Source organism: Orcinus orca, chromosome X (genome assembly GCF_937001465.1).
Source record: "Orcinus orca chromosome X, mOrcOrc1.1, whole genome shotgun sequence".
Lineage (NCBI taxonomy): Eukaryota > Metazoa > Chordata > Mammalia > Artiodactyla > Delphinidae > Orcinus > Orcinus orca.
The window spans coordinates 31369387-31387742 of NC_064580.1; the positions used below are offsets into that span (position 1 = coordinate 31369387).

Genomic DNA, 18356 nt, shown 5'->3' on the forward strand with positions numbered 1-18356 from the left:
TCAGGATGCTATTAGCATAAGTATGTTAAGGGGACACTAAGCAGACAAAATTAAAATCTACTGCTTGTTCTCAAAAAAATACCAAAACATCTTAATCAGTGTCCTATTTCTTACATGAAAAAAATCAAAACTCAACTTATAGTTTGTGTCAATTATTCTTTCTGAGATTAACTCCACATTTCCACCCAACCCCAAAATTGTGGCCACAGTTGCCCAAACAAGCCAAGGTCTTTCAAGTCTACTTCTTCCATCTGACATAGTCTTTCTCTAGCAACACATAACTGCCACTTTCCATCTACAGAAAATATAATTATATTTAAAGATTCAGATTTAAATATAATACCTCTGTGAAACATTTCCCAACTCCCATTAAATAATTGCTACACAGTTCTCTGTACTTACACAATACTGCATATATAAATCTATTATAAAATATACTGTATTTTGATAGTTTCTATGTGGTGTTTCCCTCACCTGGTGTGTGAATTACTTGGGAGTACAAACTGCTTCAACAATTGACATATCTCTAGCCTCTAAGGCAATAACTGACCCAGTTTATGTTGGATGGATTAATTATTAAATAAGTCAAATTGAATAAAGTCTCAAATTCAGCAGCCAAATCTTGTCTTTACATGAATAAGTTGAACGAAGAGCTCCTAAACAAGTGTTAAGTGGGGCTGGTAATATTAATGAGTCCAGAAGCTCTTAGAGGTCTCCTTCAGATAGCATTGCAAATGAGCATTATTTTATTTTCACCAAGCCTTTCAGGTGATACATGCAACAAAATCAGCAAAGTCAGTACTCATTGTGGCACACAAAGTAACTATTATGTATCTGTCTTAAAAGTTCCTGTGATGTTCTGGCTAGTTTTAAGTAATATTTATAATATTTATGAGAAAGGAGGACAAAAATGAACCTGATGCTTTTGTGGAGAAGGAATTCCCTGGCTGAGGAGAAAAGCCTGCCAAAGTTTTGGTGTTTCTTGTTTGTTTGTTTGAAACAAGATTGAAGGACTGTATAATGCAAGATGAAGCCATTAACAGTTAAAAGGGAGAGGACACACTAAAGAGACTCAGCTAGGGCCCTGGTAAATTATCAAAAATTGTGGGCTTTCTTAGTGAGAGTCTATGATTTGAGAAATTCATGAAGAGAAAAGGCGGAGGTCCCTGAGCACCTGAAAATGAGAATTGCTGCATTTAACTAGGCTGACTTTGGCATGGCATTTTGAAGAAGGCAGTCATATGTAATGTAACGAATAAATAGAGCATATCAGAGCCTGAAAACGCCTCCTGAAAACCTGAGAATAGGCTCATGTGGGTGAAACGAGGTGAAGGATGGTGCTTGGCACACTATAAACCCTCAGTAACACTGGCTGGTTTTGAATGAAATGAAATCTAACCTGAATCCAGTCGCTACTCGGTAACAGTGGGGAAGATAATGGGTGCCTAGGCAACGTCTAGCAATTTCCGGAATAGAGGCAGCTCCCAACTGTTCCGTCACCAGGGGCTACAGAACTGAGTCAGGCCGAGAGAAGGGAGGAATCTATGCGGAGCGTCATCCGACTGCGTCGGAACCGGACACTCCGGCCGGAAGTAGAAAGCAAAGAAAACTAAATGACCGTTGGTGAATTTCAACACTATGTCGTGAATTTCAGATAATTTTCCACTTGTTTATTATTAAGATGGAAAACTCGGATACCAATGATGAAGGAGATGGAGTTTCGGCCCAACGCATAAGTCAAACGGACCGATTGGTTTGGGAAGAAGATTTCTCCAGGTTTGTAAATAATCTGAGTGAAGAAGATTACAAACTTATGAGAGACAACAATCTTCTAGGCATTCCAGGTGAAAGTACAGAAGAAGAGTTGCTGAGAAGACTTCAGCTAATTAAAGAAAACCCACCACAAGACTCAGATGAAAATACAGGTATATTTTGCTTTTGGAGGGAATAGGATGGGATGAATAAGGAACTTCATAATAGTAAATAGTAACTTCATAATAGTAAATAGCAAATTATACAGAAGTGACATAAATTAATTTGGTAAGTAACTTCTCATAAAAAGAACTGGCATTTACTTGATTTTTGGTGAGAATGTCAAGGTATGTTTGTTTTCCTGATTCACATTTGGGTTGTTTTAATTAGGAAACAGTGTGAAGTAGCCTATTTGTATTTTTCTTGGTTTTCTACCTCAATTGAAAGTCCCTCCTACTTCCTGAATTATTTTTTCTACATAGACATGTAAAAAAAGCAAACAAATATTTTATATTCTAATCAAGTGGTTCTCAACTGGGGACAATTTTGCTCTCTCCAACACCTGGGGACATTTGACAATGGCTAGAGATATTTTTGGTTGTCACAGGGAAGGCATGGGTGTTACTAGCATCTAGTGGGCAGAGGCCAGGGATACTGCCAAATATCCCACAATGCACAGGATAGCTCCCCAAAACAAAGAATTGTCCGGCACCAAAATGTCAATAGTGCTAAGGCTGAGAAACCCTGCTCGAACCTCAGGTCTGGTGCCTTCTCTCCCAGTGTGAAGTAGAGGATTTTACTGTCTAATGAAGAGGATACTATAATACTTTGGTTCTTGAATATGGTCTTATATGTACCATGCTAGGTTCAGTCTGTTCATTTGATCTGTCCTTCAATTTAATGTCAATTAAAAATCTTGGTAACATTAAGAAGTATTCAAAATTCAAACTCTTTTAAACCTGTAAAACTTGTTTATGTTTGGGCAATAATCTTATATTTTAAAACAGCTTATATATTATCAAAAGCACATAAATGAAGAGCCTAGAAATAGTAATGTTGGAGACTAATGAAAATTAGACAATAATGTAAATTGAACTAAAATATTAGCATTGTACCTTAACTGGTGTTTACCTTGTTTAATTGTATTAGTGTTTTGACAGTGGACTGAAAAAAAAGTCTCTTGACATTCCTCCTACAGTGGTACACAGGGCTGTGTATATGATGAAATACTGAAAAATAGACTTCCTCCAGATTCCCTTTTTAAAAAATTCTCTAAGTTTATCTAGGATTAGCTCACTCTTTTCAGATGGAATTGAAACTTTTCTACCTTTACTTATAAATCTAGACAGTGTAGTTTATAAAATATTAACTCTATAAATGTGAAATCAGTTTAAAACACCTGAGTATTTAAGTTCTCATTTTTTATTTGTTTTTGAAACAAAGTTTCAGAGTGCTATTTTATGATGGTTCTAATTTTGGTAGTTCTTTTATGCACCCTCCCCATTTTTTTTGTTAACAGATAGAGGAGACTCTTCAGATGATGTGTCTAGTGGTGACTGTACAATAGGCTGGCTTAACTGTTCTGGACAAACTGAAAATATGACAAGTGGACAAAGAGAAAACCAATTTTGGAGAGAAGAGAGCCAAATTAATCCTAAAAGTGATCAGTTCAGATTCAGTTTAGAAATAAATTTTAACCTTGATAATGGGAGTCCAAATCCAGAGAATCAATATGTAGCATCTGCAAGACTTCCCAGAAGAGAAAATATGGAAGACAGCCAAAGGCAAGTGGACAATCCACAATCTGAATCAATATTTACAAGACCATCTATGTCTGAACAAGATACAACTGAAACATTAATGGAATTCCCACCTACCAGAAGTCAGAGAAGAGCAAGAAGTAGGAGCCCAGAGTATCGGAGAACCAGAGCAAGAATTGAAAGTTGGTCGCCTCCACGTTCACTTAGGGAAACTGTACAAAGACTTAATCATAGTATACCATCTCAGACTTTTGAGCAGCCTCTGGTAAGTGAGAATGCGAGATTTTCTAGAACTGAGCACCAAGAAATATTGAGACAGCAAATGACTGGATTTGAGTTGCAAAACAGTGGTCTTATTGAAACTTCTAGAACAAGGAATGCCGTTCATGGAGAAAATTCTCCAGATACAACTGGCAGTGGTGAATCTTGGGGAATGAGGAAAATATATCCAACCATACCCTTCAATCTTGAAGTAGGACAAGTTCATTCTGGAGCATATTCTCAGAGAGACAGCAGAGCTAGTAGAACTCAGTTAACATCTGAGACACCAAACAACACTGTCACTTCTGAAAGTGAATGAGGACTGAGGCGTATGTATTCACATTCTGAGCAGGCAGATGTGAGAGCTTATGTCAATACCATCAGAAATCCCGTTTGTAAAATTTTAAATACTAGCTTAAATGATACAACATCTGTTCCAATTCAGAGCATGTTAAGGCAGACAATGACAGAATTTAGTAACTCAAGTAACCTTATGGACATTAACGGTAATTTAGAGCACAGTGTCTCACCTCCAAGTCAAAACATGGAATGGCCAGAGTCACCAAATAGAAGAGATGGTCCTAATGGTAGTAGTAGTGGTAGATTTTGTTGTGATTCAAATCCTAGCTATGATACCCATTCAAGTTCCACACTGATTTGTCATTCAAGACCCAATTGTACGTTTAGTTCCAGTTCTAGTCCTATTTCCAGTTTCAGTCCTATTTCCAGTTCCAGTCCTATTTCCAGTTCCAGCTCAAGTGATGAAAATTCAGGAATTAGCTCACTGATGTTTGAAGGCAGTGAAGAAAGAAACTTATCATCAGACGTATCATCAGAGACCACGCAAGGGAGTAGACGAATGACCCCAGTAATATTTAATGAAAGTGACTCTGGGCCCTCCTATAATCTGCAACAGTTTTTCCTCTTAAGTGGAGATAATCTATACCCAACTACAGGACTCACCAAAGCACAGATTGACAACTTGGCTGTAAGATCTTTTGGTGAAAATGATGCATTAAAAGCCTGTAGCATTTGCATTACAGAGTACACAGAAAACAGCAAGCTTCGCATCCTACCTTGCTCCCATGAATATCACATTCACTGCATTGACCGCTGGCTGTCTGAGAACTCTACCTGTCCTATTTGTCGTGAGCAAGTAGTGGATTCCAATGAGAGTGAAAATTCTAATTGAGATCTGAATTCTCAGCAATATAAGTGTTATAGGGCTTCCCTGGTGGTGCAGTGGTTGAGAGTATGCCTGCCGATGCAGGGCACACGGGTTCGTGCCCCGGTCCAAGAAGATCCCACATGCCGTGGAGCGGCTGGGCCCGTGAGCCATGGCCGCTGAGCTTGCACGTCCAGAGCCTGTGCTCCGCAATGGGAGAGGCCACAACAGTGAGAGGCCCACGAACCACACACACACACACAAAAAAGAAGCAATTTAAGACTATATTAGAGTCATTCACATAAAGAAGTCATGTTACATTCATAGAATGCCATAAAAAGCTTTGAAACCCTTCTCTTCCTATCTCTCTCCACAGCAGTTTATCCCACCTCCCTAACACTACCTTAAAGTTTCTCCTATTCCCCACTACCAATGTATCAGTCAGTTCTAGCTTAAAACTGATGGGACACTTTAAAAGAGTAATGGAATAGCATTTAATGAAGAGACTAAAGTGTGTAAAGAATGAAGGGAAACCAAGAGATGATGAAGTACCCTGAGGCTAGCAACTGTGAGAAGCCAGTATTATAACCACTAGGTTTGAAGGGGCATAGAGAGATAGCAGTTCCTGCAACCCAGAATGTCTTAGAGTTGTAGTAGAAGTCCACCCAACAAGAGATGTAACCTTAGAAAATCGCATCCACTGCCAACCTAAAGTTTGGAAGGGGGCAGATCATGGAAATAAATACCCTTACCTTCTTTCCTCCTGACTTCTAATCTCTTGTCAGTAGTTCATATTAGCCAAACCCAACCTGAAGACACAGAGAGACTGGTCGATGAAGCTGATAAAGGTCAGCCTCCTGGAATCATGGAGCAGGGTTAGGAAGGATGGCGAGTAGATCCGGTAAGCAAATCAGAGACCATCTACCACAACCAGTATTCCCAACTCTCTTCAAACCCAGTCTGTGTATGCTTTCTTGCCTCTTCCGCTTGTTCTCTATTCCACTCTATGACCCAGCTGTTTAACAACCCTCTCTATTTTCCTTTCATCTACTCAGATCTTGTATTTTTAAAAGTGATAAGATGACAAAGCCTTAGAACTTAATTACCTTTCTCTTAAACACGTCACACTTTGATTTGCTGTGATTGTAAACAACTAAGGAAAAAGGGCAGTTATAGGTATGTCTTTAATTTTTGCTTCTTAAATATATTCAAGCTTCAATTTCTTTCTATATATGTTTAGTTCATACAATTAATTTTTAAAACAGATTCTGATTTCTTATAAAGGGTTTTATGGTTTATATATGACTCTTAATCCTTGTGTGAATGACCCAAAGTACCCAATTGCTGCTCGGAGCCTCACAAGCTGCAATATGAAAGCCTTAAAGGTAAAACTTGGCTTCAAAAAAACATGTCTACATAGTTCAATTCTAATTGTCCCCAGTAAAACCATCACCCAAAACCCTGAGTATTTGAAATCAAAATTTAGGTCATGCTTCCTTCAAACCTAAACATAGTGAAGGATTTTTCTCCTAATTCAGCCTGGAAACTATTTTTGGGGGGTTGTATTGGCCAGTCCAGAAAATTTTACTTAAAATTTTCAATCCTGGTATAGGTGAGAGTACATTGTATTATAACCTAAAGCAATAATCAGAAATTTTGTGCAACGTGCAACCTATACAAATGTAGGCAGTGTTAAGTATAAACCTCTAAAAAGTTAAAGTCAGAAACATCACTGACCTTTATTTTCTATTTGAATTGCTGGCAGCCACAGTATTTGCACATAACTACAAAATATAAATGGGGAGTGGTGGTGAAGTTTTTTAAAACATCTTTGAGGTAGCATATTTTTCACACAGAAGATATCTGCATGGCCAGAAATGAAGGCTTGGATCAAACCTCTGAAATTTACATTAACTTCTGAAAGTTGTTTGAATATTCTGATTTTTGTGAAGTATTTTTTATATCAGATATACTTCATTTAAAGTGAGTAGAATAATTATAACAGTAGTTGGCTTTCATACTATCCTAACAGATTAAAACCTTCCAAAGGATGATAATTGCTTAATTAATGCTTCAGTACATTCACATGCACCTTCTGTGGTCGACAGAATTCTAAGATGATGCCCAATGATCCTTGTAGTAGCCCCTCCCCTTGAGTATGAGACTTGTGAATGTGATGGAATATCATTCCCATTATTAGATTATGATATATAGCACAGTTGATTGGGAGATTATCCAGAGTGAGCCTGACCTAATCAGGTGAGCATTAAAAGGCACAGAGAAGACTTCTAATCCAGATAAGATGGTTTATACTTCCCTCTTCCTGTTCCCCCTTTATACGCACAACTATATATCCTGGAAATAATATGAGACAACCAAAGGAGATCTCTGAAAGGTCTAAAGAAGGTGAATTGCCTAGGGACCCTCAGAATGGATGAACAACCTCATGGCAGGGCACCTTATGACCCTCTACCAACAAAAAAATGTGATCCAGGCCCAGCATTTCCTAATCCCAATTTAGTAACAGGAAGTGGCTCAAAAAGGCTCTTCCTCCATCACATCAAATGGGAATCCCCCAAACACCAGGTGAGCCTTGCAGAACCTGCAAGGAGGAACAATTGGAAGCCCTGATGACAATAAATGACCAGGGAAAGTGCTTTCCTTCCCCACTGGGCCTGAGATCCCCCTTCACCACCCAGACACATCAGTGGCTAAGGGTACCAGCAAAAGTGATCCTACCACAAAAAGCTCCCACCTGGAAAATGTTCTCCTCAGATGGGCCTGAGACTCCTCTCCCCTACCCAGAAACATCAGGCAACTTGCTGGTACCAGCAATGGAGATCCCTCCACAGAAACCTCTCAACCTGGTAAGCACCCTCCATTCCTTACAGTCCAGGGAGACCCTGTCACAAGTGCCTGGCCCAGGAAGGACTCTTCATCAAGTGTTCCAGAGATTCCCTTCCCTCACCAGAAGCACCAAGTGCCGTATCCTGGGGAAGCTACTTCAGACCCCATAAGCAGCATGAGAAGGGACCAGAGGTAACCCCACCTGCACAAGATAAACAGACCAACAGAGTACCACAAAGGTGCTGAAAATTAGGTCATCATGGAACCACAGTCCATAAAAGTACAGGAACTGTGTGCCAAACCTATAAAGAGTGAATGCCTGCTAAAAATTTAAAAAAAAAACAAACACTTTAAATAGGGACCAAAGTATCCTAACATAATAGCCAAAATGTCCAAAAGACAATAAAATATCACTACTTATACCAAGAATCAGATACATGACAGCTTGAATAAGATGTGACAGATGATGCCAACCCAAGATGAATTAGATGTTAGAATTATCTGACAAGGGTTTAAAAATGCTGATTTCAGACCTTTAAGACCTTGAACACAGAACCTAGTCACTCCATGCCAGTATCCCAACCTATAGAACTGTGAGCTAATAAAGGGATGCTGTTTTAAGCCATTACATTTGTACTAATTTCTTATGCAGCAACAGAAAACTAATACAACTTCTCATCTGGGATCCATCCTGTACCTAGAAAATGATTATAATGAGTCCTAGACAAGTAAATGGCTTAATGTCTTGGTTCTAGGCCCACTATGACATTATATTCTACCATTTTTCCCAAGAATGGAATCCCTAATTCCTGCTATTGAAGCTCCTAGAAGACAGTATCCTTCCTGTTTGAACAACCACCAATATCTTATCGCTCTAACTTTACTTCACATCACCCTATCTCATTCTACAGTGTATGCTGCTTATATCATAAACCCAATTTAACACTCTGACTTTGAAACTATATAGCCACTTATTTTTGTCTCAAAGCGATTGCTGAGTATTATATTGCTCTTCCAAATCATATTCCTCTCTATCTGCCCTGACAAATCAGAAATTGAGAACATTTGTACCTGAATCTTCTGAGCTCAACCTGATACGTTTTTTACATTACAGTATATCAGTTTAAATACACAGCATCACTGTGATTGTGAGCATAAATATTTCCATCTTAAGAATTTTCTCTGTATTTTCTTTGTAGTTTTTAAAATATTTGTTTATTTTGGCCTAGTTCCAAAAAAAAACCCTTATCTGAATAACAAATTCTTTTTGAAAGTAGTTATAGCCTGTGGATAAGTTTTTGATAGCAATATAAAGTCTATCTTTTTTGGCTAACCATGAAAATAAGTTGTGCTCTCAATATTCCATGAAGAATTAAGTATAAAGATTCTTTTGTAAGTGCAAACAAGCCTGAGCATTTAACAACATGAACATCAAAACAATGCCTGTACTGGAAAGTTCACAAAGAAATGTGATGTTTCTGTTAAGTAATATTACATGTTATCAATATACAATACTTTGAGATCTTCAGTATCTTCTTTACTACAATTAACCAAACATTTCATGTCTTTTCATTATTTGAGAGGTGAATGTATGCTCCCTTCAATGAGAAGTTTCCTGGTATGAGAATTTCGAATGGAAATGTGAACTGTATTTCTTTTCTGTGACTTCATTTAAGATTTGAAAATTCTTTACCATCCTAACTCAGGCTTCTTCACTATGAAATAAGAGGTTCTCCTTTGTGTGATATTCAAAACTCTCCATTTTTAATCATCAAGCCAGCATCTTTAACATCACTGCAAAAATGTGGGGATTTGGAAAAGCATTTTGGGGAAATTCCTTTTTCTCTCATCCACCATTCGTAGAGGACAGACACTAATTATAAGCCAACTCTGGGTTCTGGGTTATCCATTCTGACATCACTAGTCACAACACAGTTATCTACCACCCCTGGCCTTGTCATCTTCTATTCTGGCAGTGTATTTTTTTTTCTTTAGTAGCACTTGTGACTATCTAAAACATTTTTTATTTATCTTGTGCTTGTTTTCTTCCCCATTCCTATCCCAAAATAGAAGCTCCAAAAGATCTTTCTTTTTTTTTTTAAATTACTACTACATTTCTAAGAACTAGAACAGTTACTGGCATATACACACACACACACACACACACACACACACCTTCAGAATTTTTGGCCACTGTGAGCATCCCAGACTTATTTTTCACCCTTTATTCTCCAAAGAAAACCTATTTTGATACTGTTACCTACCATCCTGGATTTGATCTATTTCAACCTAGATCTCTCTCACTTACTTAACATATTTGTATAGGGTTTCTTGCCTATTAAGTTATAATATCTGCCAACGCTTTTCTAAATCACTATTTCAGGCATTCAACACTGACCAAGAATGTGCCATGCCCAATGCTGGGTGCTGAGGTTATAGTTAAGAAGTACAGCACTTATCATTAAGAAATGTATTAAATTTTAAAGAAGGCAGATGAATAAACATACAGTAACACTCTGTGTGAGGGATGCCCTGACACAGATTCAGATACGGGATATAATGGAATGATCTAGGAGGAGAAATCTACACTAATAATTCAAAACTCCTTAAAGCTGGGTTATATCTGAGTTGTATCTTACAGGACTACTAGCAATTAGCCAATGAAATGAATTCATTAATTTTATTCTAAGCAAAATAAACACTGCATGCAACAGTAAAGATGCACTGAAAATTTAGGGCTCAGTAAACAGTAAGTATGAATCATCATACTCTGGGGTAGAAGAGGAAGAGATGTAAGTACATTAGCAAAAAATGAAGAGATGAGGCCAAAGAGGTAACAAGTGGTATTGTGTATCAGGCTGAAGAGTTGAACTTGATCTTCTAAGCAATGCACAGTCAACATGATTTTTCTAATAGGAATAAAATTTTTCAATTTTTAGAGTGGTCATACTAGCAGGGATATGAACAGATTGTCAAAATTTAGATTGTCCCACTTATGGAGTTATGGCATTAACTGGAAGAAAAAAGTATAAAGTCCTGAAATAATGGTGAGACAGTTGAGATATGGATGCACATAGATTCAAATAGTATTAAAGAAGCACAATAAAATTTGATGGCTGCTTGGATAATTTAAAGATGACCTTAAGTTTCTGGTTTAGGTGACTGAGTAGATGGTGAGAAGTTCCACTGATATAGGAAATGCAATGTAACTTGTTTGTCATAGTAGAGGAATAGGTGACAATTCAGCTGGAATCTCTGAGATTTGAGATGTCAGAGTGATATTTTAGTGGCAATGTTCATCTAGCTATCACGGAATATCAAGTATGCTTCTAAAATTAGGATAAAGATGCCAGGCTGAAGTCAAAGAAGTATGAGGTATTGCCTGCGAAAGTATGTTCCATGGTAGTAGTGGAGGGAGATGGATGGAATCCTTTGGAACAGGAGCAATTATAAAGTAGACAGACATAAAGAAGATAGCAAAGATAATCAAGACAGAAAAATGAGAGGTGTAAAGATAATCATAAACACAGAGCTCACGGTCTTCATTCGTAAATATGAAGAGAAAACAAAATATCTCTAGATGTTAAGAAGAATGTAAACTCCTAGGAAAGCAAACGTTTTGTAATTTTCACTACAATAGTCATAGCACCCAAAATACTGCCTTGCCCAAAGTAGATATTCCATAAATATTTGTTGAGATATTTGACATAGGCATGACATAAGAGAGAATAAGATAAATATTAAAAATAGAAAAATAAATCCTGGGAGAAATAGGAATAATTCATGGACTAGGAAAGAACCTGAAAGGCTTAGTTTTACCACGAACAGATGGAGACCTGCCACTATTCTAAAAACCTACAAATGTTGAAAGAATAAGTCTTTGGCAGGAACTGTAACAAACATACTGGCCATTATAGATCACCTGGAAACAGTCTTTACATACCTTTTTTAAAAGGCTCCTTTTTAAAAGAAAGAATTGGTAAGAGGGTGGTTAAATGCCTTTCTGTTAGGCTTTCTGCTTGGGAGAAAAAGGTGTAGGTGAAGTAACTCTGCCCCACATAGATCTTCAGTCTACTTCTCCCTCTTGCCATCCTGAGTTACTCAGGAGTTCTGCTGGGCACATATATACCTCAGAAGCTGAAGCCCCCTCCTTGCATATTATAGTAGTGGGCTTCCCTTTATTTCAGATTTCACCATTATTATGATAGGTTCTTGAGAGGCAAAGGTAATGGCTACATACGCTTACATTCACAAACATCTTGAACCAGAGCCTATTTTCTTTTGTATTTTGAAATCCAATATAAAGAATTTAAAAATTCAGCAACAGGGGCTTCCCTGGTGGCTCAGTGGTTAAGAATCCACCTGCCAATGCAGGGCACATGGGTTCGAGCCCTGGTTCGGGAAGATCCCACATGCTGTGGGGCAACTAAGCCTGTGCGCCACAACTACTGAACCTGCGCTCTAGAGCCTGCGAGCCACAACTACTGAAGCCCGCATGCCTAGAGCCTGTGCTCCGCCACAAGAGAAGCCACCGCAATGAGAACCCGCGCACTACAACAAAGAGTATCCCCAACTCACCACAACTAGAGAAAGCCCGCATGCAGCAACAAAGACCCAATGTGGCCAAAAATAAATAAAATAAATAAATTTATTTTAAAAATTCTGTTTTTATTCCTGTTACTCTGTATTTTATTATAGGAGGATTAAAGGGGAACACATTTTTCTACCCCAAAATATGTCTCTTTGGCATAAGGATTATTTTGAGCGAAAGATAATCAAAATACATCAGATTCAGGAAAAGCCCTTTACCTCCCCCTCAACAGCTTAAATTTACATTGGAAAGGGAGCCTGTACCAGGAAAAAAGCTACTACCAGAGATAACTTTTTACCTAAGAGACTTATTTGCGTAACAGGGCAAACTTTGTTTTCAAAACATCTCTTCCTTCCTGTGAATGGCCTTCTTTCCCTTTGTACCCCAGACCCCTACCTCTTTCCTTAGCTCAGGATGTTATATAAGCTTCAATTACCTGGCTGCCTTTTGGGTCTCTTATTTTTATGGGACTCCCATACATATAAAATTAAATTTGTTTTTCTCCTGTTAATGTCTTAGGTCAATTTGATTATTAGACCAGCCAAAGAACGTAGAAGGGTAGTAGGAAAATTTTTCCACTTGAGTTGGCAACCATGAAGAGACCTTCACTGGCTGGACACTACTCACTCTGTGGCTGCTGCAGCTGAGAGAACCTGGGACCTCTGACAAAAGCCAAAAGAAGAAATCTCATGTCAGTCTCCCAGATCTCTGCCTGCAGGGTCTGATGGAAGTGAAGGTGGTGAGAGTCCTTTTCTTTTTCTAGATTTAGATTAGCAGGAGAAAATATTTGGGTGAATTCGTTACTTAGGAATACCTACTCTGGTAAAAATTTGATGAGTACTCTTGTTTTCTATTGATTCTTTTCCTATTGTTTCTTTTCTTTGTTTATGTCTTTTGTGTCATTTGCCATAATGATGAAAACCACAGTGTATAACAGAGGCAAAAGTCCTATAAGCCTGTCATTTGAGCCTGCCTCACAGACTGGTGAGTTCACAGTTCTCACCAGACCGGCACTGTGAGTTAATGTGCACATGAGGTAAAGGCTATTTACTAATGAGAATTTCAGAAGCAAGCCACAAAATTGGTGGGCACAGTCAAGCACTTAAAAGCTGTTAGAGCACTCGCAACCTAACTCAAAGACCCCCAGGTTAGGATAAGTTGGTAATGAATGGGTTAAATTGACTAGGTCACCACCAACCTCAAGAAAATTTCATGCCATGAGGTACATGGTAAAATACCACAATCCCCAATCCAGTGGCACATCCCTCTTAGGTATCAGTTTGGCTCCAAGAGACCCAAGGCTTAGCTGAAGCCATTAATGTGTACATGAAAAAAAAAAAGAAGTGGAGGAGGTTTTCCTTTTGTGTTGTTCTATGCTTAAGAGCTTAGCTTTATGACCAGTGAGAATATCACCTCTAGTCCCCACCACCTGGAAGGCAGCTACACTTGTGTGCATTTCCAGTTGAAAAGACTGGGATTCCAAGTGCGGTAGCCAGTTGATCAGAATCACTGGTAACAATCTGGGCTTGCAACTGGCATCTCTTTGTCTGACTATGCCAGCTCTCAGGGGAGTCTGTCACAAGGGGCCCTGATCCACAAGGGGCTTTTGTAATCTCAACCTTCATTGTCTCATTCTAGATATTGTTAGGGCTGCATCTTTGCAGTCTCCTTTGGGACATCTCTTGCATCCATGGTTAAGCCATAAAAAGTCTTATTGGTTTGTTGTGATATTGAGATTAATATAAGATTCTACCTGTTAATTGCCAGATAATGGGAGCTTCAAATTGGCTATATTTAAGTGTAATGGCTATTGATAGGGACTCCCTTAATAAGATGAGAGAACAGAAATTAGACTCAGAACAAAAATAATATCTACACCTGACATAAATTCCCCTTTTTCATCCTCTTATACATTCCTTTACCCCCAACTCCCTGTCCCAGACCCTCCAGATCTTTTGGCTCTCTGGGCCTCTGGTCTAAACCCTACCTCTCAAAATCCAACTCCATCACCTCAGTGAATTCCCTTAGGTCCCCAGATTCCTCCAACTTCCCCCCAAATCCCTTAAACATCAAGTTGCCTGTTTTGACTTCCCTTTCTTTACAAGATTTACAGAGAGCACTCTGGCCTAACCTCTAGGCCTGGGGTATACAGATTACGCATTAAAATACTAAAAGCAAGGAATTGAATTCAGCAGAAGTACCAGAGACAGATGGTAGGGATCATTTTTCCATCCCTTATGATCCCTTCCACTTTCCAGGGCTCTGTAAACAGGCTCTGCCAGCTTTAGGCCTTCCTATGCAATGCCTTTGTAGTTGTATCCAGGACGCACACCACAAAAAATTCATGTCCCCCAGACAGCAGCAGATCTTCTAAGTTGTAAAGCCTTTTACCTCAACTTTCAGAACATCTTACGAAATTTAGAGAGGAATGGAAAGCTTAGTGGCCATTCACAACCACACTCACAGCAACCTAGATTGGCTGTTAAGGGATGTTCTTCCCACCCTTGATTATACTATAGCTATCAGACAAGCCAGGCAGTCCCCTGAGGAACACCTCCCCACTGCAGAAGAAACAGATGGCCAGAAGTTCTCCCAGGCTCTCCTACAACTGATCAGGAAATGGATCACCTGGAGGCCAATGTTTAGGGGCCAGTAGAAGCAATAGTACAGGTTTTCCCCCTAAGGTGAATTGGTCTGAGGTTGAATTTTGTACTCAGAAAGGTCTTTGTTAAAAGCTTTAGACAGACTTTTTGAAGGCGTACTGCATTAAACCCTCAAGCTCTAGAAATCTTTTGATTTTCATCTTAGCTGGAAATCTCCCTGATATAAAGAAGCAAGTTTAGTTGGATGGGCACATCAGTCCCTTGATAGTCAGGCTGTTATCCAGGTCTTTGGGGAATTGGAAACAATAATCTTTGTCTTACAAATCTCTAAAAAAACAGAAATGTGGCTCTAGAAGCAAATCAAATTCCACCAAATATTTTACCAATCTCCAAACCTCCCCTATTCATCTCAAAATGCTTGTAGATATTGTTAAAAACCAGGACATTGGAGACAGAACTTAAGAAAAAGAAAATTTTAAATAGTAATTACCCTGGACCTCTGAAAACAGGCAAATATGCCTGAAAAACTCCATCTTGGAGAAAACTTGGATACTTTCTCTATGATGTAGATTTTCTACCTCCATCTCCTCTATTGACTTAAGAGCCATTCCTTAAAATGCAAACTGTAGGGAGATGTTTTTCATCAGAAAAAGGGGGGGGGGGATGGTAATTGGAAATTGGGCAAATAATCTTAAATGTCCTCTCAACAAATATTAATAAAAAGCTTTAGCCATCTGAGCAGGTGAACTTCACTTATTCCAACTGCCAAAACAAAATTTGGATCCACCTGTTCATTTATAAACTAGTGAGTTTTATATTACTGTACCTTAATCATAGCTAAAATTTTAAAACTGCAGTTATAAGGTCTCTGATTGCATCTGTCTGTATGTTTATGTGTGTCTATATATGTACATTGTATATGTGTGGTATTTTTCTACCTTAGGATGGTATTGCCAAAATTAATTTGTAAAAGAGTTCTATTTAGTTGGGTTGAAGGTCAAGTGCATGAAAAAATTGGGTCTTCTAAAACTCTCAGAAATATAGAAACTAACCCAAGTGTTAATCTGGGATAATCTTCAGTAAATAAAACCTAGTTTAAGTTTGTTAGCTTAATTAAAATATGTGTGTTGGTTTAATTAAAATAATGAATGTAAACAAATTTTATTCTACCTGAGTTTACTAGTAAAATTCATACTATCTCTGTGGCAAAATTTGTCAGCAAGAAACATAGCTTGGAGGAGTTCAGGAAGATGGCGGAAGAGTAACACGCGGAGATCACCTTCCTCCCCACAGATACATCAGAAATACATCTACCGGTGGAACTGCTCCTATAGAACACCCACTGATCGCTGGCAGAAGACCTCAGACCGCCCAAAAGGCAAGAAACTCCCCACGTACCCGGGTAGGGCCAAAAAAAAAAAAGAAAAAACAGAGACAAAAGAATAGGGACAGAACCTGCACCAGTGGGAGGGAGCTGTGAATGAGGAAAGGTTTCCACACACTAGGAAGCCCCTTCGCGGGCGGAGACTGAGGGTGGCGGAGGGGGGAAGCTTTGGAGCCACGGAGGAGAGCACAGCAACAGGGGTGCTGAGCGCAAAGCGGAGAGATTCCCGCACAGAGGACCGGTACCCACCACCATTCACCAGCCCGAGAGGCTTGTCTGCTCACCCGCCGTGGCGGGCGGGGCTGGGAGCTGAGGCTCGGGGCTTCGGTCAGATCCCCGGGAGAGGACTGGGGTTGGTGGTGTGAACGCAGCCTGAAGGGGTTAGTGCACCACGGCTAGCCGGGAGGGAGTCCGGGGAAAAGTCTGGAGCTGCCGAAGACGCAAGAGACTTTTTCTTCCCTCTTTGTTTCCTGGTGCACGAGGAGAGGGGATTAAGAGCACTGCTTAAAGGAGCTCCAGACACGGGCGTGAGCCGCGGCTAACAGCGCGGACCCCAGAAACAGGCATGAGACACTAAGGCTGCTGCTGCAGCCACCAAGAAGCCTGTGTGCAAGCACAGCTCACTATCCACACCTCCCCTCCCGGGAGCCTGTGCAGCCCACCACTGCCAGGGTCCCGTGATCCAGGGACAACTTCCCCGGGAGAACGCACAGGGTGCATCAGGCTGCTGCAATGTCATGCCGGCCTCTGCCGCAGGAGGCTCGCCCCACATCCGTACCTCTCCCTCCCCCTCGGCCTGAGTGAGCCAGAGCCCCCGAATCAGCTGCTCCTTTAACCCCGTCCTGTCTAAGTGAGGAACAGACGCCCTCAGGCGACCTACACGCAGAGGCGGGGCCAAATCCAAAGCTGAACCCCGGGAACTGTGCGAACAAAGAAGAGAAAGGGAAATGTCTCCCAGCAGCCTCAGGAGCAGCGGATTAAATCTCCACAATCAACTTGATGTACCCTGCATCTGTGGAATACCTGAATAGACAACAAATCATCCCAAAATTGAGGCGGTGGACTTTGGGAGCAAGATATTTTATTTTTTCCCCTTTTCCTGAGTGAGTATGTGTATTCTTCTGTGTGAGATTTTCTCTGTAAAGCTTTGCTTTCACCATTTGTCCTTGGGTTCTGTCCGTCCTATTTTGTTGTTGTTTTTTTTACTTTTTAAAGAAATTTGTTTCCTTAATAATTATTTTTTATTCTAATAACTTTATTTCATTTTATCTTACTTTATTTTATCCTCTTTCTTTCTTTCTTTCTTTCTTTCTTTCTACTTTTTCTCCCTTTTATGATAAGCCATGTGGATGAAAGGCTCTTGGTGCTCCAGCCAGGCGTCAGGGCTGTGCCTCTGAGGTGGGAGAGCCAACTTCAGGACACTGGTCCACAAGAGACCTCCCAGCTCCACATAATATCAAACGGCAAAAATCTCCCAGAGATTTCTATCTCAACACCAAGACCCAGCTTCATTCAACGACCAGCAAGCTACAGTGCTGGACACGCTATGCCAAACAATTAGCAAGACAGGAACACAGCCCCACCCGTTATCAGAGAGGTTGCCTAAAATCATAATAAGGCCACAGACACCCCAAAACACTGCACCAGACGTGGACCTGCCCACCAGAAAGACAAGATCTAGCCTCATCCACCAGAACACAGGCACTAGTCCCCTCCACCAGGAAGCCTACAAAACCCACTGAACCAACTTTAGCCACTGGGGGCAGACACCAAAAACAATGGGAACTATGAACCTGCAGCCTGCAAAAAGGAGACCACAAACACAGCAAGATAAGCAAAATGAGAAGACAGAAAAACACACAGCAGATGAAGGAGCAAGATAAAAACCCACTAGACCTAACAAATGAAGAGGAAATAGGCAGTCTACCTGAAAAAGAATTCAGAATAATGATAGAAAAGATGATCCAAAGTCTTGGAAATAAAATAGAGAAAA

General features: G+C 39.9%; 1 protein-coding gene and 1 pseudogene across 1 annotated transcript; both read left to right on the forward strand.

The window, feature by feature from the left end:
- The first annotated feature begins 1681 nt into the window (after window positions 1-1681).
- Window positions 1682-4965, forward strand: LOC101286593 (E3 ubiquitin-protein ligase RLIM-like). The gene is given in 2 exon segments (XM_004285510.1): window positions 1682-1925; window positions 3272-4965. Coding segments are annotated over 2 exon segments (1938 nt in total).
- Window positions 4966-5823: 858 nt separating this feature from the next.
- The window catches only part of LOC101286854 (ferritin heavy chain-like), a 54866-nt pseudogene continuing 42333 nt past the window's right edge, over window positions 5824-18356 (forward strand).